The sequence below is a fragment of the Phoenix dactylifera genome, chromosome 3 (genome assembly GCF_051530095.1).
Source record: "Phoenix dactylifera cultivar Ajwa chromosome 3, Ajwa_hap1_PhDact_Kaust_v1.1, whole genome shotgun sequence".
NCBI lineage: Eukaryota > Viridiplantae > Streptophyta > Magnoliopsida > Arecales > Arecaceae > Phoenix > Phoenix dactylifera.
In genome coordinates this window covers 51,343,920-51,368,546 of record NC_143192.1, presented here as the reverse complement: position 1 = coordinate 51,368,546, position 24,627 = coordinate 51,343,920, and the positions used below count along the sequence as shown (strand labels likewise).

Sequence of the window (24,627 nt, the reverse complement as noted above, 5' to 3'; positions counted from 1 at the left end):
GATTAAAATGTTTTCAAAAACTATATAAAATAAAAAATAGTCAAACTGGGCTTGTTTATGTCACGACTTCAATAAAGGTAGCTTGCGGCTTTGAACCTTTACCTAGTGAAAGTATATTTTCATCTGAAAGGTATAGTGGTAGCTAAAAAGCTTTGAACCAAATCCTTTGGTTCAGATTTCTATATACTTCACCCATGACAAATGCAAATACTGGGTTCATTATAGGTGGTGCTTTTTCTGGCCTTATGCACCAATATCTCAGTTTCATGAGTGCTCTAGGGGTTAAACCCTTATCCCCATAGACTGCGGCCACACAGTCACACTCACATAGGTGAGTCCTCTAAGGGTGCTCGCAGCACAGCACCTTGCCATAGTCTCGGACTCATTCAGAGTTTTAAACTCTTCCGTATACCTCTGCTGTATTTAGCACTCACATCACAGGGAGAGACCAAATGACATAAAGTCATTTTATTATAGTGCTAACTAATCATTAAACAACTTGTTTTTTCCGTTGAACCTTTCGTCTTGGGATCTCCAGTCAGAAAAGGTTGGGTTGCCATTGTCAATGATTCCTTATGGGTTTCAGTCCCATCCCCTTTGATGTTTCTATGACTTTGCTTCTAGCCAGTCCTTTAGTTAAAGGATCTGCTAGGTTATCTTTAGATCCAACAAATTCCAAAGTTATAATACCATTTTTAATTAGGTATCTAATAGTCTTATGTCTCACACTAATGTGTCTTCTGTTTCTCTTGTTATACTCAGTATTTCTACAAGTATTAATTGCAGCTTCATTATCACATAACAAAGAGATAGCAGGTATAGGCTTTTCCATAATAGGTATTTCAGACATAAGATTCTTAAACCATTCTGCTTCTTGACTTGCAGAATCTAAGGCTACAATCTCAGCCTCCATAGTGGATCTTGTGATCACAGTTTGTTTGGATGATCTCCAAGCAACAGCTGCACCACCCAACATGAATATGTATCCACTAGTTCCTTTTCGATTCACTGAATCAGTGATCCAACTAGCATCACTGTATCCTTCAAGTACAGTGGGAAATCTTGAGTAATGTAAACCATAATATATTGTACCTCTCAAGTATCTAAGTACTCTATCCAGTGCTTCCCAGTGACTAAGACTAGGGCAACTATTAAACCTACTGAGCTTTCCTACAGCATAAGAAATGTCAGGTCTACTTGTATTTGCAACATACATCAGTGTCCCAATAATTTGAGCATATTTCTCTTGGGCCACTGGATCACCTTTATTGCACTTCAAGTTCAAACCATGCTCATAAGGTGTACTCACTGGTTTACAGTTGTACTTATCAAATTTCTTCAATATTTTCTCAATATATTGTGATTGATCAAAAATTATACCATCAGGTATTCTGGTAATCCTGTTACCAAGAATTACCTCTGCCTGACCTAAATCTTTCATATCAAAATTATTAGACAAGAAAGTTTTGATATCAGTCACCATATTCATATCAGTACCAAAAATTAAAATATCATCAACATATAAACACAAGATAATACATGAATCATTTTCTAACTTTGAATATAAGCACTTATCTGATTCATTTGCTTTAAAGCCATAAGAAACAATTATTTTATCAAATTTCCTATGCCATTGCTTAGGAGCTTGTTTTAAACCATAGGGGAATTTGACTAACCTACAAACTTTTCTTGCCTGTCCTTGAGCCACATATCCCTCTGGCTGATCCATATAGATCTCTTCCTCTAAATCACCATGAAGGAAGGCAGTCTTGACATCCATTTGATGAATTATCAAATTATGGATTGAAGCCAGTGCAATTAAAGTACGAATTGTGGTTATCCTAGTCACAGGAGAATATGTATCAAAGTAGTCAATACCCTCTTTCTGAGAAAAGCCCTTAGCAACTAATCTTGCTTTATATTTTTCAATAGAACCATCAGGTCTTAATTTCTTCTTAAATATCCATTTACAACCTATAGCCTTACTACCAGGTGGTAAGTCAGTTAAAAACCATGTTTTATTAGTCATAAGTGAATTCATTTCACTATTAATAGCTTCCTTCCAAAACATAGAATCTAATGAGTTCATAGCATCTTTATAAGTTTTAGGATCATCTTCAACCATAAAAGTATAGAAATCAGATCCAAAATCTTTCTTTTTCCTAATTCTTTTCCCTTTACCAAGTTCATTAATATCATTAAGTTCATTTTCATTTTCATTATTAGGAATAATTAGAGAATTAGATGGCGAACTACAAGATGCATCATTAGATCTATTTATTACATGCTTTTCTATTTTATCCTTAAATGGAAAAATGTCTTCAAAGAAAGAAGCATCTTTAGATTCAATTATAGTATTCTTTTCTATGCCATTAATATCAGAACTAATGACTAAGAACCTATAAGTAACACTATTAAGAGAATAACCAAGAAACACAGCATCAAAAGTATTAGGTCCTAATTTTCTTTTCTTGATTAAAGGAATATTAACCTTAGCCAAACAACCCCAAACTTTTACAAAGTTTAGGTTAGGTTTTCTTCCTTTCCAAAGTTCATAAGGAGATTCATTAGAACCTTTAAATGGAACCCTATTAAGCAGGAAACATGCAGTAAGCATTGCTTCCCCCCACCAAACCTCAGGTAAACTTGAGTTGGCAAGCAAAGATCTTACCATATCTTGCAGAGTCCTATTTTTCCTTTCAGCCACTCCATTAGACTAAGGTGAATAGGGAGGTGTAACTTCATGTAGAATTCCATTAACTCTACAGAATTCATTCAAGTCATTAGAGGTGTATTCTCCTCCTCTGTCTGACCTGAGAATCTTTATTCTCTTGTCAAGTTGATTTTCTACTAAAGATTTATAAGTCTTAAATATCTCAAATGCTTCATCTTTAGATTTCATTAAATAAACTTGACAATACTTAGAATAATCATCTATGAAGGTAATGAAATACCTTCTACCCCCTTTAGTCAAAGTTCCATTTAGATCACATACATCTGAATGTATTAATTCTAATAAAGTTGAATTTCTATTTACTATTTTAAATGGTTTTCTAGGTTGTTTAGATTGAACACAAATTTGGCACCTTTCCTTTTCATTTAATGAAACATTAGATAATAAACCAGAGCTAATCATTCTTTTAATAGTATTATTATTCACATGTCCTAATCTAGCATGCCAAAGAGATGAAGAACATATTGAAAGCACAATTTTATTATTATTATTAGAAGAAAAATCCAAAGATACATTATTTATTACATACAAGCCATCACACTCATAACCTTTGCCTACAAATGTTCCATTCTTTGTTATAATCACTTTCTTAGATTGAAATAACAAAGAATAACCACTTCTATTTAGAAGAGATCCACTGATCAGATTCCTCCTTCCATCGGGCACATGGTACACATTAAATAGTGTAAGCACATTCCCAGACGTAAGCCTTAGAAGTACTTTTCCAGTTCCAAGCACTCGTGCCGAGGTGGAGTTCCCCATAGTTACTGTTAGGCCGCTCCGGACCTGATAAGTAGTAAAAAGGGTATGATCAGTACACATATGAACATTCGCACCTGTATCCACTAACCAATCGGTAGAGCAAATTGCCAAATTTAATTCTGGACTTAAAGTTACATACCGATCATCAGTACTAGTAGGACCAGTACTGGATAGCACCATGTTGGTTTGTGGATTTGCAGGTTGAGAAGGCGCATGTTCATAGTTCTGATACTTCTTCTTCTTCATCCGGCATACTCGAGCCATATGACCGAGTTTTCCACAATTGTAGCAAATCGGCTTCCGATCATTCTTATTGATATGGTGTTTTGGCTTCATAGGTTTTCTTTTGTTTCTAGGTCCACCCTTTTCAAATTTGGAGTTCTTGAACTTATGGGTCTTATTTTGGCTTTCTACAAAGTTCACCTTGGTTAGAAGCTCAGGATTCATGAGTTGCTCATTATCTTTCTCAAGGTGTTGTTCTTGGATCCTAATGGCAGACAATAGAGTTTTCATTGTCATATCCTCGGTTTTATGTTTCAGGGATAACCCAAAGTCTTTCCAAGAAGGTGGGAGCTTGTCAATGGTACAAGCAACTTGAAGGCTCTCAGTTATTCCCATTCCCCTTAAGCCTAACTCATGATAAATCACTGTTAACTCATGGGCTTGGTCAACTACGGGCTTGGTGTCAACCATCTTATAAGACAGGAATTGACTAGCAGCATACTTGTCCATTCCGGCATCTTGGATACCATATTTCTTATTAAGATCATCCCAAATCTCCTTGGAGGTTTTAAAAGTGCAGTAGACATCAAAAAGGGGATCAGTAAGATAGGACAGAATCCTTCCCCTACACAGGTAGTCTTTCTTCTTAAATTCCTCCAAATTACAAGTTCTAGCTGGTTCATTCTCTTCCTCATTTGGAGGAGAGTCAAAGATTATGGAAAATAACCCAAGTGTGGTTAAGAAGATTTCCATCTTCTGTCTCCAACGCTTAAAGTTATTTCCATTAAATTTTTCAGGAGGAACCGGGTTACTTGCATTGGCCATTGGGGTAACTCTAAGTACTAGCCTATTATATGTAGGAAGAAATCTACTTCAAGAATGTTGGAAAAATACTATCCCAGAAATTTTTTAAATCTATAATACTCTACTTCAACAAATAATAGGCAGAAATAGGCTTACAGAAAATAAATAGAGAAAGTGGAAAAATGGAACCCGAGATGCTGAGGCGTGGTATGTTGGTCACTTTCCTTGAAGTAGATTTCGCCGCCTTATAGTGCACTAGGCTTGGATGGCGTTCTACTCCTGAGATACAACAGCCTCTCGCACTGTTCCTTCTGCCTCAATGATTTGCACGGATCAAAGAAGCTTTCGAACCCAGAATCAGTATGCAGCAAGCCCGTTGATTGAAAGAAAAACAGCAAACAGGAAGAATAGAAGTTCTCCGTTTTCAATTTTCTATATATTTTTTCTGTCTAATCCGAAGAGGTCTATTTATAGACTTCTTCGGGACAGACGCGACCCAAAACCGATCCAACGGTCAAAACCGGTAAGAAAGTTTGAAAAAACACTGGGAGTATGGCCAGCGGATGCGAGATCGGTTGCGAAGAGATGCTATCGAGGAAGCGACGTGGCTCCTCGTGCTAAGGGTGCGAAGCACGACTCATGCGCCTCTTGGCTCATCGCACCTGTTGTCCGACCTCGGCTCCTCTGGGCTCATTGCACCTGTGGTCCGACCTCAGCCTCGGCACCTCGGACGAGCACAGGCACAAGGAACCTCGGACGAGCAGGGCCTCAGTCTCTTGGACGACCTCAGCTCTGGGTCGCACAGGTGCAAGTAACCTCGGACGAGCAGGGCCGACGAGCAGAGGCACGAGCGCAAGGAAACTCGGACGAGCAGGGCACATGCGCAAAGAACCTCTGGTCGCACAGGCACAAGGAACCTTGGACGAGCAGGGCCTGTGAGGCGCAAGTAACCTCGGACGAGCAGGGCCGAGCGAGCACAGGCTCGAGCGCAAAGACCGTCGGGTCGGATGAGCACAGGCACAGAACCGAGCCTTCACGTAAATAAATCCTCCATATGAGAGATTTAAAAAAGGAGGGAACAGAGATTCGAACCACCTACCTCAAGCGGGCACACCAACCATCCACACCACACTCTCTTCTTAACATATATACATAATATATATGTTTTAAGTATGAAAACTTTTAATTATTATTTAATAAAAATCTAACAAAATCCTCCCCCAAGCCTCCTTGAATTTTTTGTTTATGCAAAATCTGCCAGTAAAGAAGACAAACACCACCACCGATGGAATCCTTTCCTCCCCAGCAAAACTCCTCCTCAGTTTATCCAGCCTTTCGATCACCCAAGGAGGAGGTTCGAACTTTGATATCAAGTAAATAGGGATCGATGATAAAGAAGCATTACTTGGAGCCTATCAGCCTTTCTCTGGGTACGGTACAAAGAAGACCAAAATGGATGGAACAACCCTCAGACCCAATCGACACAGTACCAAGCCAGAGCAGTCTAACAACGGACAAGAGACTACTTGTTTACAGCTTCACATCCTAGTGCAAAGGTGCCCAGCTAAAGCCAAAGGCTTTCTGCCTAAGACCGTCTATCCTTGCGAGGTCGCAAGTGATGAGGTTCAGTCTCTGCGTGTCCTCCTTGTGAAGGTTGTAGAGTGACCTTCGGATTCAATTAATAATGAACAGCAAAGTCATTTCAAAAGCAGTTGGTGCTGCTAGTTCAGATGGTGCAGCTAGCGCTAGAGTTAGGAAGGCAAGAAAGTTCAGATGGTGCAGCTAGCACTAGAGTTAGGAAGGCAAGAAGGTAAGGAGTTATTTCACAGCGTCGAAGTTTGAAAGCGGAAGGCACCCAGATAAGAGATCAGCGAAGTAGCTTCTTTACACTTTCACACATTAGCAGCAAACTGACCTCTTTTGTTATAGTTCATGTTTAAACCTGACAGCAACTCCCAACTTCAAGGTGGTTGGAACAAAGTCACACATTTCCATCAAACTTTGACATATTTATAGTTTTGAGAACATCATACTTGTAGTAAATGCGATATGAGGATAGCATATTTAGTATATCACATTGGAAGCAACACAACCTCCTCTAAAGAAGAGCGAGGCACCGTTAGGCCACGCACCAATTTGTTTTTGGTGAGGGTGGGCACAAACGATGGGCACAAGCCTACTAGTGCAAGGCTTCTGACTCATTCTTGTACAATTAAGGTTGCAAAGGGGCAGAATTGTAGGTCTGGACCAGTGTCTCAACCTGGATCTATTTCATTTTTCGGTTCGAGTCTGAATTTACTGAATCTCGACTCGATCCAACCCGATCCCTGATAAGAGTAGGCTACTTTTCTGGATTCTTAAGTAAAAAATATAATAGGCTTCTCAACCTTGATGTGGGGAAAGATAGAGAACGAGAGATAGAGTCCGAGGATACTAGGTGGAGGAGAGAGGGTTATCTGGTGTGCTCTGATACTTATTATTTTTTTGTTTTTTTATTGCTGTATTCGTATTTGTAATGTATGATACATTAGTTTTAGTAAAAATATATATATATAGATGGGGAGCTATAATGTCGACGTTTAATGATGGAAAAAATGCTTGCTAAAGGGGCAAAGCAACAGCTATTTGACGTGATCTTCTCTCGCTTTAGCACGGGACTTCAGACTTTGCTGTTCTCCCAGCTGTAATCTGGCCTTTCCTCAAAACTCCACAAACCTATATACATTAAAACATGTGCATGCGACCACCTCTCTCTCTCTCTCTCTCTCTCTCTCTCCCCCCCCTTCTTCCTTCCTTCATCTCCAGTGACCAGCTCCTACTCTCTCCTCCAATGGCTCTCCCAAATCTTTTCTCCTCCTCTCTCCTCCTCCTCGTCATCGTCCTCGTGTTCTCTCCTGTCCACATGGTGGCTGTTGTGGAAGCCCAGATGGATGACACTAGCTTGCTGCTGATGACGGATGCCATGGAGTGGCCAACCACCACCTCCCTCTACTTTTCTTCCTCCTACCCTTTTGGCTACGAGGGAGACGAAGAAGAGCTAGGGGAGGCGGCGAAGGATAACAGGAGGGCTCTGTTCTGGCGTCGGATCCGGTACTACATCTCCTACGGGGCGCTGTCGGCCAACCGAGTGCCGTGTCCTCCTCGCTCCGGCCGCTCTTACTACACCCACAACTGCTACCGCGCCCGCGGCCCCGTCCGTTCCTACCATCGCGGCTGCTCTGCCATCACCCGCTGCCGGAGATGAGCTCCAAAAACCACAAAAAAAAGGTCATTTTTTTTTAAATATCCCATTCCATGCCTATGACTACTTCTCCTGTTTCTACTGCCTTGTTATTGTTGCCGTTGTTGTTGTTAGTGGCGATACTAGTGGAAGTGGATGTATTCAAGTGTTATGTGGCTCTGGTTAATTCGGGCCTCCGCAGGGCAGGATTTTGTTGGACTACGGATCTCATATAGTTGGTTTATTGTAATATGTATTTGCTTGCTAAGTATTTGGAATGAGACTGGGTTTTTTGTTGTGCGGTCCTTTTTGATTTAATGTTGTTGTTTGATTGGGGCAGGTCTCGACCCGGACGAAACCAGACCCGAATCGGACTTGAAATTTTTGGATTTGGTACGGGGTATACATGGACCCAACCCAACCCAAATTATCCGTTGGGTCAAAAATTATAGCCGTGAATCTGACCCGATCCAACCCAATCTTCTATTAGGTTGGGTCTACATCTAAAATTAGAAATCGAACAAGAAATCGAATTGGGTCGAGGTCACTCATGACCTGGTCCGACCCGACTCATTTGCACCCCTATATACAATGCAATGTAATCTTTGAACGAGATGTGCGAGGACCCATAGGAGCATGTGTTTAGTCCCACATCGGCTACGCACTAGATAGATTTTGGGTAAACCTACTAGTGCAAGTCTTCTGACTCATCCTTGTACACTGCATTGTAATCTTTGGACGAGATGTGCGAGGATACGGGTGTGTGTTTTGTTCCACATTAGCTGTGCACTGGATAAATCTTAGGTACTTATACATGACCAAAGAAACCAAACAACACCTCTGGCTAGACTTTATGAATGAGATCCTAAGTTGTTATAAATAGTATTAGAGCGGATCCGACCCATGGCCCATATAAATTAGGGGATACTACAGCATGGGCCTATTGAGGCCAACTACAGGCTGATCGTGGTGCTTGTGATTGGATTTGAATCTTTAGCCTAGTAAGTATGCCAAAGCTTAAATAGAAGAAGTATATGTGAGAACCCTGCATTGTTTAGTTCTACATTGGCTATGTGCTCACTGCCCTGGTTCGGCCTAGAAAAAATCGCAAACCGGCCCTGTCCAGATCCATCCTGGATTTTATAAGCATCCACGGCTCTCATTTCCTTCCACAAATTCGAACATTTTTGGAGGAGATCACCAGAGATGCAAACTTGGATGTAATAAATCTTGATTTCTTCCTTTTTATTGATTGTTTATATCAAGTTCTTTGCTCGTTCTTCTCTCCCTTTATTTTTTTACAATCAATCTCTGGCCTTGCTCTCTTAAGTGTATCTAGGTTAGGGTTTTGGTACTTAGTTTTTGTTTAGAATTTGATGCAACATGGCTTCTTGAGCTTCTTTATTATTAATTGATCTGTGGCCTCGCTTCCTTAAGCAAATCTAGAGTTAGGGTTTTGGTGCTTTCTCAGTTTCTGTTTATGACTTGATGCAATATGGCTTCTTGAGCATTTTTATTATCAACCGATTTGTGGCCTTGCACTCTTAAGTGGATCTAGTATTAGGTTTTGGTGCTTTCCCCGGTTTTGTTTAGGATTCCATGCAATATTGCTTCTTGAGCATTTTTATTATCAATGAATCAAGGGTCTTGCTTTCTTAAGTGGATCTAGTGTTAGGGTTTTGGTGCTTTTCTTAGTGTTGTGTGGGATTGGATGAAGTATGGCTTCTTGAGCATCGGTTGTAACCTCTAACCTTCGATTTGCAATCGAAATGATTTAAATTAGAATATGTAATGTTGTTGTTTACCGGTTAATGATGTTGGAGGGATGTGAGCAAAGGGTCCATCCCAACTCTTTGCTTCACAGACATGAACCATTAACCATTATTTTCGTTAAGTTGAGAACAAGGATGCTTTAAGATGTTTTGGAGAATGCTACTGCACATGCCCCATCAAACTTAATGGAATAAGGTTTGGGGTTGAGACACAATTTTTAGAGAGGAATGAAGAAACCATATTGGCAGGTAGCCCATGAAAAATGAATGTTTTGTTAGGCTTGCTCGGATTATTTTTCGTTGGAGAACTTAAAAGAATTCATGGTGACACCTTCTCCTGGATATAGTCTTTAGGATGGAATCCTTTTTGGGTTGCCATTTAAAAGCACCACTTGGGTTCTCTTTTTTTGTTCATATCATCTTGGATCCAAACCACATATTGTTATTGTATTTGGTGTTTCTTTTGAGTTCCTTTTTTTATGTTTTCTAGGGTTTGTGGACTTTTGAGGAGGTTGAATTTTGAGATAAAATCTTAGGAAGTTGATTTTTTAAGGAAAAATAAGTGCTCTTGGATGCCATTAGTTGAACTTTTCTTTTTACTCAAGTCCAGTATTCTCTAGGATGAAATCATACTGCTTCCCAGTCCCCCTCCCTCATAGGAACTCACTGAAACATTTGTCCAGCCTTGCTTGAAATTGGTGCTTCCTTGCTTCTAATGTACTTATGGATTTGATCTACAAGCAGCCTTCCTTATCTTTTCTGAGTGATTGTTGGATAGGAAGATTCTTTCAGTTTTATTTTTTATATATTGCATCGTGCCATTGTCCTTGTGTTGGTGCTCTTAGCATTAGAAGCAGAGCTCAATTCTCAAGTTCCTTTCTCTGGCCTTCTCAACAAGCAGAAGTTGAACACCCTTTTTCTGTCTTCTTTTATTGGAGTTTAGAGATTTATTGTCTCTCATGGGGCAAAAATTAATTTCATCCACTAAACATAAGACTGTTTGAATTCACCCAATATTTTCCTGTATATCTTTCCTTTAGAGATAGCATCTCAATTCCCCCCCCCCCCCCCCCCAAAAAAAAAAGTCTATTGTAGATTTTTTTTTACTATTGAAACACTCTGTTTAAATATGAAAATCACTTATTTCACCTCATTGGTTTGATGGTTTCAGATCCAGTTTCAACTATTTTAATGTATCTGATGGCATCATGCTTAAAGAATTAAACTTTATAATTTTTGAAAACAGAATGTTTGAACAGCTCCATTAGTTTGTTTTAACTGGAAATTCGAAAACAACACAGGTTTTGGATTGGTTCTAGCTGAAATTTTGACATTTTGCGCTCAGTTTTCATATCATGGGGAGAAGTCACAAAGTATTATAACAAATTTCTCCTACCATGGTTTACTAATTTGAACATTAAATTTTTATGTTATCCTTATCTTTCTGTATAGAATTATAAATTAATTAGTTTTATCTTACCGTTTTTGAATAGTTTGCATTTTCGGCATTCTCGAATCTCGACCATTTTTAAAGTATGTTATACTTATTAAAAATTTATTATTATTATTTTTAAAAAAAATTTCTCTCAGTGAGTTCGTTTTAGATCTCCAAATGTATTAGGCTGTCCTTGGCGTTTGTGATAAATTGAGTGAACTAGTGCACATTAGTTTTCATGGGTGGGACCTCTGGCTATACCTTAAAAACAGACTATATAAAGATCTTAGCTTGTAGAATTTTCATAATATGAGCATCAATCTTGAGTAGACTTGCCATTTATGAGATTCACCATTGGTACGGTGTAGCCATTCTTGCAGCAAAACTTCTAGTCTTCTAGATGCAATGTCAGTGTCAACCCATCTTTTCCTTATATTCCTCTGTATTGTTTTCTTCTGCTATTCCTCTTTCACTGAATTGCTATTATGTGTACATGGGATAAATTCCGGACTTTGTTGCATGTTCATTTCCATAGTTGATGCTTTGGAAATTTTTCACCATGAAGTCCAGATATAGCTGCCAGATACATTGGAGCTGCGGCGGCATCCTTCGTGATCGTATGTGTATTCGATACAGCTACTGCCGAGAAGAAGATACTTGGAGCTAGAAAAGAAAAATCATTGTAGAGAACCTGCTTTCATCTTATTGCAATCAAAATTGAATGTAATTTAATTACCATGGTTGAAAATTAAGCACCCTCAAGGACTGCAGCGTTAGCAGAGGAACCTTTATTTTAAATTTAGTTTAATTTTAACCTCATGAGTCATTGTTATAAATTGAAGTCTTTTTAAGCATGTACCATGGCAAAGTAGATTCTTGCCATCATGATGGAACGATCATTTGCATGTTTTGTAGCCACGTCAAGGTGCCATGAACAAGACGAGGGCTGTGGACAAAGTCATTGGACCTAAAATATACATTCAACCCAAAATAAAGTAGTACCATCAGGCAGATCGTAAGCAAACCAACTTTGATTCCTGAATGATCCACATTACTTATGGTTCTGTTGTAACAAAGATTCTCTTTTTATGTGGAAAAGATCCGTATCAATAATTATGATATTACATATGGACAATTCCTCAATATCTTGTTCATTCGCAACAAAATATTTTTTTTGTGCATCGGTAAAAAAAAAAAATATTTTTTTGGAGAGGGAGACTATCTCACCAATCAAGTCATGGATATCTGATATATTCATATCTTAGAATTTTTCACAAAGTGGTGACGAAACGTATAACTTGTACAAATTTTTCCATTTTCGATTCGATCCATTCGTTCGTAGGGCTATTAACTAAATCGCAGATATTTCTACAACACCTCTAACAGAGAAACAACTAGTAAATTTTGAACTATCATGGGCCACCTACAACTAAAGGTTTAAAACTATAACATTCCATAAATATTAACTGATCACTAGGCTTTTCACAAGTTCTGTCCATCAGTAATCAGTCTACAATTCTAGAGGTCTCAAAAGTGGACGAAAATTCCAGTCTATCCAAGAATTAAAATGCATAGAAGATGACAAAATTTTGTTTCCAATTAAATCAGCTCCGGTCTAATATCTTGCTACACCGGATTCATCTATTCTGCTTGCTGTTCTAACGGATCGCAGATGAAAAATCAGAAGAGATCATGAACAAATGGGATAAACAGGCCAATGCACCTCATTCCCTCTCAGCAAAACCATTTCCCTTGCAAAATGGGAATGCTGAACCCGATGAGTTAGGAAAATTGTTACCGAAAGTATGCATGGACTCTGCATGTGTTCTTGCTGCAGATTCATGAGTTCTTTTCTAAGCACGTTTACCGTAGGTGATTTCCAATGATAGCAGAAATGACATCTTCCAAGGTTCTCTGTTGATACATCTCGGAGCCGACCTTCACTGACGAGGCAAACCAATCGATGAAAGCTCGTCATCTAGCTGTAGGCTGACCATTCAAAGCTTGCCATATGACAGACCTAAAAGATGTGTGGAGAGTCTTCTGCATTTCAAACTCTCTCCCTAGCCGGCAACAACTCAGCTATGATCGTTAACCGTTTTCTAACAAACCTGATAGCTGAGCAAATCCCCGTGACTGAGAAGTGCGGGCGTGATTTGCGAGATACGCGATTTGTTATCTTATCAACCAGTATATAACCCGAAATTACTCGACGGTGGGCTCCGACCCTTACTTATATATTACATTCCCAGAGGCTGTTCAGGTAAATTTTCTTTCGACTTTCTTATGCTCTCTCTCTCTATTTCTTTCAGACCCCTTTTTGTTTTCCGAGAGTCATGTTTGACTTAAATATCGGAGAGTCCCTTGCTAGAGCGGACTTCTTTGTTTTTGTTGTTTTATATCGGAGTCAGCATCGAAACACTGGTCAAAGCCATTCCTCCATCATCCAATGCCAACTAGTGGGTGTTCAATGTCAGAATCATCAACGATCAAGCGGCAGCGGCCATCAGACCATCATTGCTGAGACATGCAATCTCTCCGATTCGGATGACAAATAAGTCAAGATCTTCAGCGACTCTATCAACTCAACGCCCAGAATGGTCTGGATAAACATGTTTCAGTAAGGACCACTTCGTCGTTTAATAAAAGCACCAGATTTCAGATTAAACCATCTGTCATGAAGAAGAGAAACCCCTTCAATTTTGGGTTCAGGCCCGGGTGCTTGTCATTTGCACAAGGCAAGTGCAATGGTATTTACAGGACATGAGAATCTTCAAAAGAAACATGCATTTGTTTGACATGTTACCAGGGAGCTAGTGGTCCTTAAGACCAAGCCACAGCACCAATGGCCTGGATGAGCTGCAGCTACTGCTGAAATAAATTAAAAATGTCAGATTACTACATTACTCATTCTGAAGTATATTTTCATGAAATTTTAAGAAAAATCTTATTTAGCATTTCTTTTTTTTTTCCCCCTCTTATCAGCAAGATTCACGAGTGCAAAGAAAGATTACTGCACAAAATCCTACTTGGAACCTTCCATCGACAAATCCACTAAAGCACTACATTTGCCTGAATTGAAAAGAAAAATAGCAGAACAGGAGCTCACCATTCAAAGTCGATTTGCCTCTGTTTTTGTTATTAGCAGGTAAACTATGCACCAATGAAAGTAACAATGGACTACGAGCTTGAAAAAGAGACAATATAATGATAGGAATACTAAGAAAAGAACTAACAAGAGAGGGATGATTTAGCAAGGTCAATCTGTGTTAAGCTAAATTTCGTAGCATGATTGTAATTAAATCTTTACCCATCATCTGCCACATTGCTATGTACACAAAATTTACGGTAAACAACTTGGAAAGATGTAGATTTTTTTTTGTGTAAAAAAAATAAGATCACCTAATACAATTTGAAAGGGCCATGATCCACACAGTTTCAATTTGTTTAGACATATTGGTTGGTGTTGGGGAAAAAATGGATTGCTCAAAGCACGTGGGTAAATCGCCGGCACTTGATGGCAAGCGCGACGGCAATAACTCTCAAGACGCCCGACCTCAAGGTGCCCGATCCCAAAGCGTCCGACCTTAAGACCCCCGACCTCAGTGCGCCCGGCCCCAGAGCTTGCAGCCTTGATCTCGGCTAAGTTGAGCCCGATCAACCTCAAGCTCAAAGAAGACCCAGTCAAAGGAAGAAGCAGACCCCTCCACTCCACCGAAAATCAAGTCCTGCTTCTCCTCATCCGAGGTCCAATTCCGCGATCTCCGCCTCAACGACTACCAACGATGAAATATGCACGATCTCAACGGACCGCCAGTGAGCCCAAGATCTCGGGCCGTCTACGCTAATTCATTAATTCACACGATCACGTTCAATCACTACGGTAACTCATTAATTCGCACAATCACGTCCAGTCACTGGTAACCCATATACCTCTCTTATAAAAAGGAGGACTTCTTCCTTCTCAAGAGAGATTCTTTTTTTTAACGTAATCTCTTTGCTTGCTCCAAAAAAACCTCTCTGACTTAAGCATCGGAGGGTCGGTGGTCGAGGGTCGCCGGAACCCCCGGCCACCGGCTTCTTGCAGGTCCTTCGGAGAAAGCTGTCTGCCGCCGCATCCCCTGCCGGAGCTCCTCCTCTTCGGTCCCCGGTCATTCCAGGTCCAGTTTCCAGCAACAGTTAGTATCCTTAGTTACAAAACTGTATGCTACCAATCTATTTCTAGTCAACTCTATTATGTGAACTCCAAACATTTTTCAAGCATCACTTTTTTTAATTCAACTTGTAAGTTGCAACTATGGAAATTTAGCTAAAGCAATGTACAAAATTGTAGGTCAAATAATATGTAAGTGCTATGAATAAAAATATTTCATTTATACTTTTCGCAGATAGAGAGGTATCCTTAACCACACATCAAAACATTTATTCTGCATACAATTGACATTGGTTTCTATCACCCGACCTACACGCGTGCACTTGTAGCATGGTCATTCAAGCAGGTAGATTGCTTGCCGACCTTATTTGATAACAATATCCATAACCATCCATCGATCATCCTAGCTGTATTAGTCGGTGATATCTTTATAAATGTAAAAATGCGAAAACAACTTGAAATAGGTTGAGTGTCAACCCTAGCCTTATCAAGACGTCACCCTTGGAGGAACAACGTGTTAAGATTGGATAACATTCACAACATTCTTAATTCAATTCAAGCTCAACATTCAAGTCAAGAATTCCATCCAAGGCCTTCCATTTATCCCCTGCCCAAAGGGTAATGACATTGAATAATGACTTGGAATTTTGACCCTAGATGGATCCTGAGAGCTACAGGTATCCACCTTTCAATACAACGTGGGAAGCCGTGGCTGGTCAAGATAACGGTGCCGTGGGTCCCGCGAATCGGAGATGCCGGTCGAGCCATGCCGTCTCCACGAAAGCTTATGTGATATTAAAACAAAATATTCCAATGTAGTCTCCTGCTATAGGTGTGAATAGGATAAGGTTCAGGACAATGACAGAATTATTATGTTATAGTGGACCACCACAGCACGTCCGTTATTTATCTTACGATATTTAAGCAAAAAATTTAATGATTCAGATAATATTACTATATAATTGTTATAACAATATTATAAGAGAGATAATGAGTAGCAATGAAAGATTAATAACTTTATTTTCAAATTTTCATTGTTCATTTGGCAAACTTATTATTTTTTAAGATTAGAGTACGTTGGAAGAAAATTTAAATTTGGGACGATTGCTGTTTGTTTGTTTGTTTTTTTTTTTGCTATATAACTAGCAAAATTTTATATAGAGATTGATATGAAAAAAGTATTTTAATTATTTTTTATTTATTTCTAAAGCATAAATTTTTGGTTTCAAAGTCCTGAAGATTTCTATCCAACAATTTTTTTTTTCCTTTTTTTCCCTTAGATTTAGATGAAAAAGAAAAAACCAATTTATTTTAAAAATAGTATTAAATAATGAAATTTTTTTGCATGAATACCCTTCTAAAAAATTAAAATTGCGTGAATACTCACTTTATTTCTAATTATTTTTGCACTCTCATAAAATACTGTTTTTGCATAAATGCCCTAAATATAACGGTTGTTCTAACACCATTAATAAAAATTATATTTATTTTAATTAAAAATAAAATTTTAAAATTATTTTTTGTTTCCATCACAATCATCTTATAATTTTTTTTCCACACCTAGCTATTAAGAATATTTTAGCCATTTTAATTTAAAACCGTTAATTTTTTAACAGCGATAAATGACGTGGGTACATATTGAAAAATAAAAATAAAAAAAGATAAAATAGTAAAATAAATATTTTATAAAGGTATATATATATTAATTTTCAAAGAATATTTATATAAAATTTGATATTTAAGAAGGTATCACGTAAAAAATTCTAAATAATATTTTGTAATAGACTGTTATAATGCCAAATAATCCATTGTTACTGTCATTATATCTTCAGTTATTACATATTGTACCATGCAACTGTTGTAACCGCCGTTATAACGGTACAGAAGCCGTTATTTTAAAGAACGGGAATTTTGTTGGGATACTGGAACCTTCCTCGCAGTTTCTTCTATCAATTTCACCCCTGTACGAGATGTCAGGTGACGACAGTGATGGGGCCGGTGAGGCCGGGGGCATGCCGGGAAGAGGGTCATCATGACTCATATCCCATAACTTTGACATGACATTTAGAGACAAATTTTATCTTAAATTATTTTTTTAATAGAGGAGGAAACGATCAGCCCATCCCATATAGCAGCCTCCACTAGACCTCCGTCCTGCTAGAAAAATATTCAAAGCGGATAGACTTCGTTTTACTCATATTCTCTTCATCCGAAAGTAAGTACGCCATATCTGATACCACTCAGATATAGATAAAAAAATATATAATCGTTAATAAGCTGTTCGGGCATGGGACATTCAGTCTCCGGACTTGTCCGTATATTTTGAATTGGGACAACTTAAACGGGATTATCGTCCTCCTACCACCTAGCACCTTATTGGCTTACATTATCTTTCTTCGCTGTCCGAATCGTGCCGTTCCGTTTCCCATTGCAACTGTCCGAACTCGTGCTCTGGCTTGATCATTAATTGCGTCGAGAGTGAAGACTTTTGTTTTTGGTAAAAAAGAGTGAAGACTTAAATGACGGCCTTTGTACTTACCAAATGAACAAGCGCTGTTATTATTTACCCAAAAATACCGGCATCTAGAAGCACCCTTTCGGTGACGTGACGTGCAAAATAATTGGCTTCCCGATCCCTGGTGCAGTCGTCTGTAGTGACGTGGGAAGATTTTTAAGTTGGTGAGAATACTATAGTTATTATACACATAAAATATATTTGGAAGTACATCCAGTATTCTTGTGACAATCTGTATTTTTTAATATAAACTATTTATATTAGAAAAGGATACACTGCACTTTCAAGGCAAAAAAAAGCTGAATATTGTATACAGGGAATAGCTATCAGATAGATCACATCTTTGAAAAATTTTTAGAAACAATTTTTAAAGCAATTCAAAACTAAAATAATATATCTAGCTACCATTAATCAATTAATAACTGCATACAAGGTGCGGAGATGTCTGACTTCCAAGGCGCAGTATTTGCTATTTACAAAGTTGCTATTATTCTGGCTGTTATTATCAATATATTCAGTATTTTATTGTTTAACAAATATTCATATTTCATCTAGATTAATGTCTTTCCTCTAGAGTATTATTGTATGATAATTTTTATGTCACATAAAAGATAATCATTTCAATAAACAGAAAAATAATTAAGACCATCATGTATGATGGTATTTGGTAATTTAAATCGGATCATAAGATTGATTTTACATCATCGATGATTTTTATTTTAGAATAATTTGATTTTCGATAATTTAAAATTACCATATTTGATATTTAATATTTCAGTAATTAAATATTCTCGAATATCTATGAATAATTGGCTTGGTACTTGTTGAGAATCTAAAGTCACATGTTATATAATAATAAAATTAGCCTCGATATAGTTCATAAAATGTATAATATATATTATTATAACTAAGTAATTTGGTTGGTGCTTCACAGAAATTCAAGTATAATATCAAATTATCTCTGTTATATCTCATAATATATATATATATATATATATATATATATATATATATATATATATATAATAAAAATATTATAACTGTCGTTTTGCTGGAGGACATGATCGCTTATTGGCTAAGACAGAAGGGCTATTGTGGTCATTTCAATATAAAAGCGGAACACTAACCGACTCCAGGAGGGCGTTAATAAACTAACGCCGTGAAGGAATATACCTCCGCATATTCGCATTCGCATGTGCGCGACTACCGAACGCCGTGAAGGACCATGGTTTACGAGACGGCGAGCGGGCGAGCGAGCGAGCGAGCGAACGAGGGCCGCGTGGTTAACGTAGGACGGAAGTGGGGTGGGCTGTTGTTGGTGGGGTCTATAAATAAGTTCGAGGGGGCCGGAGCCGTCTTATTCTTTTCATCCACTCTTTTCTCTCCGTTCTCCGGACCCAACTCTCTCACAGCGAGCTCGATCCAAGGGGATCTCGTTCTCTCTTGTATGGCAGCCAATTCGAAGGGGAGAGTGCTCGCGGGCAGCTTCGGGAGGCGACTCGTCAACCAGATCTGGGCAGCCGGCTCTCGGGATTCACCTCCCTTCCCCTACTCCGCTGCCTCGGCTTCTAGGTATCTCCGCTCGACGATCTCTCTCGAATGCCCTTCTTTTGACTAAGGGTTTTAGTTGTTTGGGTTCTAACGAGCTTTTGTTGGTGTGGATCTGATTATATTCCAGAGTAATTCTTTTCTGTGATTCTACTCTTTCTTGATATGAAGGTATTCTTCTTGATTTATTTTAGTTTTTATTCTCGATCGAGTAAATTTTTGATCGCTAATTTTTCTTCGGAAACTCTTTGTAAGACGATGATCTCTACCGATCTATTTTTCTATAAAATATTTCATAAATTTATCGCAAATCAAGAAGTGGCTTCGAAAGGAATCGTGATTACGGGGGAAAATAAAGAAATCTTCCTTATGGATTTCTTCGATCTTTCTCTTCTTTTTCTTTCGCATATCTGACCGAAAGGAAGTGATGAATACTGAAAAATTCTTCACATATAGCAGGTTTTACCATCTTCTTTTTCAAAAATTACTGAATACTGAAACATCCGTCTCCGCTGGTCACCGTACCTTCTTTGTTTTTTTTCCCCCAATATCAACCCTTCTCCAACCTTTTATCCGTTCCTTGTTCTCTCTCTCTCTCTCTCCCCCTCTCTCTCTCTCTCTCCGATGAAAATGTAGTCATCGAGAAAGAGAAAACAATCAAAGCACTGGTAGTGACAGCCAGAAAGCATCCACTGCGAACCGGATTCTCGATCCGGATAATCAGAATCGTAGGATCTCCTGATCAGCTCTCTTTTTTGACCCTCTCTGGTTGTCCTCCGGACCGTGGGGCCCCGTGCAGTATGCCTAACCAATAGTAAACCGCTGGAAGAGCATATTAGCTTTGGACCGTACGCAATGGACGGTCCTGATGATGGGAAAACTCTACCGCTTTAAGTTCCTTGCCGGTAGATTAACAGATCCATCAGGGGCATCTAGGTCTTTATACTTAGGGGAACAGGGCTTCCGTACACGTGGGTTCGGCCCTTACGTGGCTCCGGGGTTGTTCAAGCACGTCCCGCCCGGCTCTTGTCCGGAGTTCCCCTAATTTACCAAAGTTGCCCCTGTCCTCGCGGCGAACACGGAGCAGCACGGTCCTCGAATTGCTGATCGACACGCTTACAGTTGAAGGGAGGGGTCCCCCTTTTCTCGTGGTTGGCTGACACTGTATGTTTATTTTTATGCTCTTATTCCCGTGTCGCAGGAGGAGCGTGCACGTCTCGACATACGACAAGAACGTCGACGATCAGGTGCCGCCAAGTGTCCTGCCGGACGATGTGATCGCAGCGCAGTCGGAGAAGTACTGGAGCCCGCACCCGAAGACCGGCGTTTTCGGGCCCGCCGACCAGAACCCGGCCCCTGGCGGGGATCCCGCCGCGCCGGCCGGGAATGGTCCCTCGGTTCTGGACGAGAAGGCCTGGTTCCGCCCCCTCGAGGACGTGGACAAGCCTCCCCACGCCTGACCTGAGGAGACGAACATCGAGCACTTGGTGGGCTCTTATCTTCGGTTCGTATTCCTCCCGTAATAGTACCGAAATAGGAGCGTATCTAGTAAATAAAAGCGTGCGTTCTTCACTTGTACGGGACCTATCGTATTTATGCTGCGGGGATGATGACGATGATGTTGGTTGACGTGTTTCGATGTACAATCTTCCTACCATATTCCGTATATCGGAAAGGTTGTGATTTCCTGCTGCAATTGTTCCTGCGTTTTGACTGTTTTTTAAGTTTTTCTTCCTTCACTGGCCTTTTCTGCCTTAAAAATCTGTGTGTGTATAATAATCTGTCGGAGTGCGTAAAGGGTTTTTTTTAATGCCTGTTTGGATGCATGTAGGAGCTGACGCAGGACATGCTTATCAGATTAAGCAGCAATTCGTGTTCATGAGATACATAGTAATTCGGTGTTAGAGTGGATTGGTTTCTGACAGGAATATGGATTAGTGCAATGCAATGTCGATTGTTGTTCATGCATTCCAGAAATTTTTGAGTTCTAGTTCGGGAACAAGCAAGAATAAGCCATAGTTATCCTAACTGAATAAAGTGGAATAATTTCTTTTGGATAATTAGTTTATACAATATCAATAGCAAATATTTGTTTGGTTGAAGAGGCAAAAATATGTTTAAACTCTATAATTACTTTTTATTAACTGATTTAAGAGAAATGGTGGTGGGATAAAAACGAAGAACACCGCCGATCTAAACAATCATCTGTTGCCACTTTCCCCGGTTTGAGCGCGTTTTTGTCCGGATAGGTGGGGATAAAGATCGTTTTCCTGTTCGGGACAGAGTTTGGAGCTTTAGCATTGTTGCACCAGGAGGAATACGCAGCCTTGTATGCTACAGATCAGCAATGACAACAGTCACAAGCGTAAATTTTGACCCATGCCCCATATTGCATGCGCTAATATTTAAAATGTAAAATAATTATCCTTAATTAAAGTGACATTTTAAAATTAGGAAATATCTTTTGAGAGGATTTTTTTTTTTCTTTTTCAAGAGTGGTACGTTCTGCTTAATCCGAGCTGTTTGGAATTAAATGTGCATTCGATTCGCAATAGAAATTAGAATCAAAAGGTTTTTAGGTAAATTCTTGAAAGACCAATTAAGCAGTAGATTATTTTTAAAAAATTAAATTTTTTAAGTGAATCAGGTGGATATTAGGAGGAGAGCTGTGATTAAATTTTGGAAGATTAGGGCATTTTTATTTTTTCATAAAATGAGAATAAAATTTCTACGAACTAAACAATAGAAGTGGGAGTCACTAATGTTCATTTCTATTCTATAGTCTAACTCGTGTCTTTCTAGAGGAATTAAAGAAAGGCCGTTAGGATGGGCATGAGGTTGGAGTGGGCCGGGCAATGTTTGTCTTGTAAAGTAAATGCATTCATGCAAAGGAGGTTGTGTGGGGGATAACGTGCCATCGTTTCTTTGCGTCAGCACCAAGATATGCTGTTGGAATTTGGAATGATTGGCCCTTTTGTTAACTTGTAATATGAGCATTCTGCTTGTTGCTTTTGGTATGGTTGCAAAGGGAATGCACCTTTATAAGGGGAGTACAGGTTTATTGCCTTTGGTTGTGATGCTCCATAAACTTTACCAGAGATGCATGTGTAGGTGGATTCGATTATTTGATTTAGCATGAACGATGGAAGTTGATCCTTCAGCAATACCATGAGTGATCTGGATGGGTCATTGACATTATTTTCGTTAGATCAGTCCTCGACATTATTTTCTCGATGTACAGAATTTTTTCTTTTTTTAAAAAAAAAAATTGTTTCTAAAAGACAACGGATTTCCCTATTATTTCAGAGAATTTTATTTCTTTTTAAGGAACTACAATTTAGAGAAATTGTATCTCTAATCCAGACCGTTCTTTACTTCAAAAGAAGAAATCCAAGTGGTTCTTGCAAACTACGATGCAGCCACTAGTCGCAGTAGTTTGCAGGATCTAAATTGGAACTCTTGGAGGTGGCTCTTAAGGCTTAACATCATTAATTATTGCGTGCGGACTATGTTATAACCACCACTTGCATCTTCGAAATGAAATAAAATATCTTGAAAAAGTAGCAGTAAAGAAAGAATACTTCATCTTTTCCAAAACTTGTTCAAATCACTGGTTACCTGAACTAGCATTTCGCCTCTAACAAACCACCTGTCCACTATATCTGGCATTGAAAAGCTGGGTTCACATCAGCTTTAGAGAGATTGTTGGATAGATGTAGCAGCATCCATAAGGAACACAAATAATTTGCTTAAAGCTTTCTTTCTCTTTTCTTCCTTCCTCTCATTTATATACGGAATCCAAGCCAAACCTAAATGTCACAAACACATATGCATACAGGCTTTTATTTTCTGGTAAGGCGGATATATTATACCATTCTTGTATAGTTACATATGTGGAAGTTAGAATTAATATAGAATATCTAAGAACGGAGCAAGAGCTGAGTTCCACATAAGCCGCCACCTAATCAACAATGTTGGCTTTTCTGTAAATATGTGTCGTTTCCAAAGAAAGTAGGGAATCTAATATTTGCCAACAACTTCAGCTAGTCTATATAGAAAGCAATGTTGAGAGCTACCTAACAACTGTCGATGAATCCCTCTATAAGATGGTGTGGAAAGCTCTTGAGAGTTTTATAGTATAAATCAATCATTTCCATATAGCATGCAGTTCTAATATCGAAATCATAGTATCAAAGATACTAACTCCATATGCAGCTATTAGAGTACCATTGGTGCTTCTGATAACAAAGCCTTCTCCACCAACAATATATAGTTTAAATGGAGAGAGCTTTTTGGTAGCAAGTAGTACACTGGCTAGCACTTTGCCCTCGATAGAGTTACCCTTACCACCCCATGTCATTGTTTGTGCCACATGACATTAGTAAGTTATGGATTTTCAGTAATGTTTAGCTCTTATATCCAGCCAATGAGCCAAGCGAATGGGTGGTGGTCAACAAGGACAACTTTCTCTCATTTTCTCCTAAATTATTGTGTTTGTTTTATAACGAGAGACGTTCTTGTTGGTAACTCAGCCGAGATTGTATGGATTCTTACAGGATACCAGCTGTTGGTCAGAAGAACGCCAGAAAGAGTTGCGAGTGGATCGATCCCGACTCGTTTCTTTCCCAAGAATTGATTTAGAGTGTCACAGATGTTCAGTTGTATTGTGCACATTTACAAATAACTGCAAGCTAAACAATTCAGCTCCTGAAAAGATGTAACAACTAAAATCTCATCCAAAAAAAAGGCTAGGGAAGGTGTGACGGCCGACATCTCACTTATAAAAAGATTTGTGTAAATACCTAGATCTTTCTGGTGCATAATTGATATGCGACTAAATATATATAAACACGGACTCTCGCATACTCTCAAATACAATCAATCCAATCAATTCAATCATTCCCATGTAGGCACATGTTTTGTGCTATAGCCATTTTGCATTATGGAGATCTTAGGTACTTATACAGGATCCAAGAACTCAAATAATACCTTCTTGCTTATCTCTTTTTGATGAGGCTGTAGGTTGTTGCAAATAGTCGACCATGGTGATGACTGAATGTGATTGAATTTATATTCTTAAATTTATATCATTCTAGAAATTTGGCTGAAAAAAATTTCATTTCCACAAAATAAAATAAATGCTCCAATCTTTCAAAATTCAATCCTTACACTGATCTAGTATCCAAATCCCATTTCAATTCTTATTCCGATTCCAATGCGCCTGGATATGACCATTACGATTTTCATTCCAATTTCACAAACTTTAGTTCTTTTTGATACTTTTCCCTCTTTCTTTTATTTTTTGTCCCACGACTGCTACTCAATACCGATGGTGCCTCGGACAGAACCTAAAGCGTTGCAAAAAATAAAGAGCTTCCCAAAACCAGAGACTTGAAAAGTAGCCATGGTTCAAATCTGGAAAAATGGCCGAGGTGGATTTAGTGTTTGGTGGGAAATGCTAG

At 38.8% G+C, this 24,627-nt stretch overlaps 1 protein-coding gene, 1 long non-coding RNA gene and 1 pseudogene across 2 annotated transcripts; 2 read left to right on the top strand and 1 right to left on the bottom strand.

Annotated features, from left to right (window-relative positions):
- Positions 1 to 4,920: 4,920 nt before the first annotated feature.
- LOC148714439 (uncharacterized) lies at positions 4,921 to 5,542 on the bottom strand. Its single transcript, XR_015976645.2, has 2 exons — positions 5,339 to 5,542; positions 4,921 to 5,273 (listed from the first exon to the last, which is right to left on the bottom strand). It is a non-coding gene; the product is annotated as an uncharacterized LOC148714439 (long non-coding RNA).
- Positions 5,543 to 7,352: 1,810 nt separating this feature from the next.
- On the top strand, positions 7,353 to 7,766 carry LOC103706559 (protein RALF-like 34 pseudogene; annotated as a pseudogene).
- An 11,206-nt stretch (positions 7,767 to 18,972) lies between these two features.
- On the top strand, positions 18,973 to 20,914 carry LOC120105634 (late embryogenesis abundant protein At5g17165-like). Its single transcript, XM_039118261.3, has 2 exons — positions 18,973 to 19,189; positions 20,367 to 20,914. Exons 1-2 carry the CDS (start codon positions 19,065 to 19,067, stop codon positions 20,623 to 20,625), a joined length of 384 nt encoding a protein of 127 aa, XP_038974189.2. The 5' UTR covers positions 18,973 to 19,064; the 3' UTR covers positions 20,626 to 20,914.
- Positions 20,915 to 24,627: the final 3,713 nt, after the last annotated feature.

Bases quoted from the DNA above. Each gene is read 5' to 3' on its own strand.
- LOC120105634 (XM_039118261.3), top strand. From the start codon at position 19,065: ATGGCAGCCAATTCGAAGGGGAGAGTGCTCGCGGGCAGCTTCGGGAGG. The intron at 19,190-20,366 runs GTATCTCCGCTC...CCCGTGTCGCAG, and splicing joins TCCGCTGCCTCGGCTTCTAG to GAGGAGCGTGCACGTCTCGA.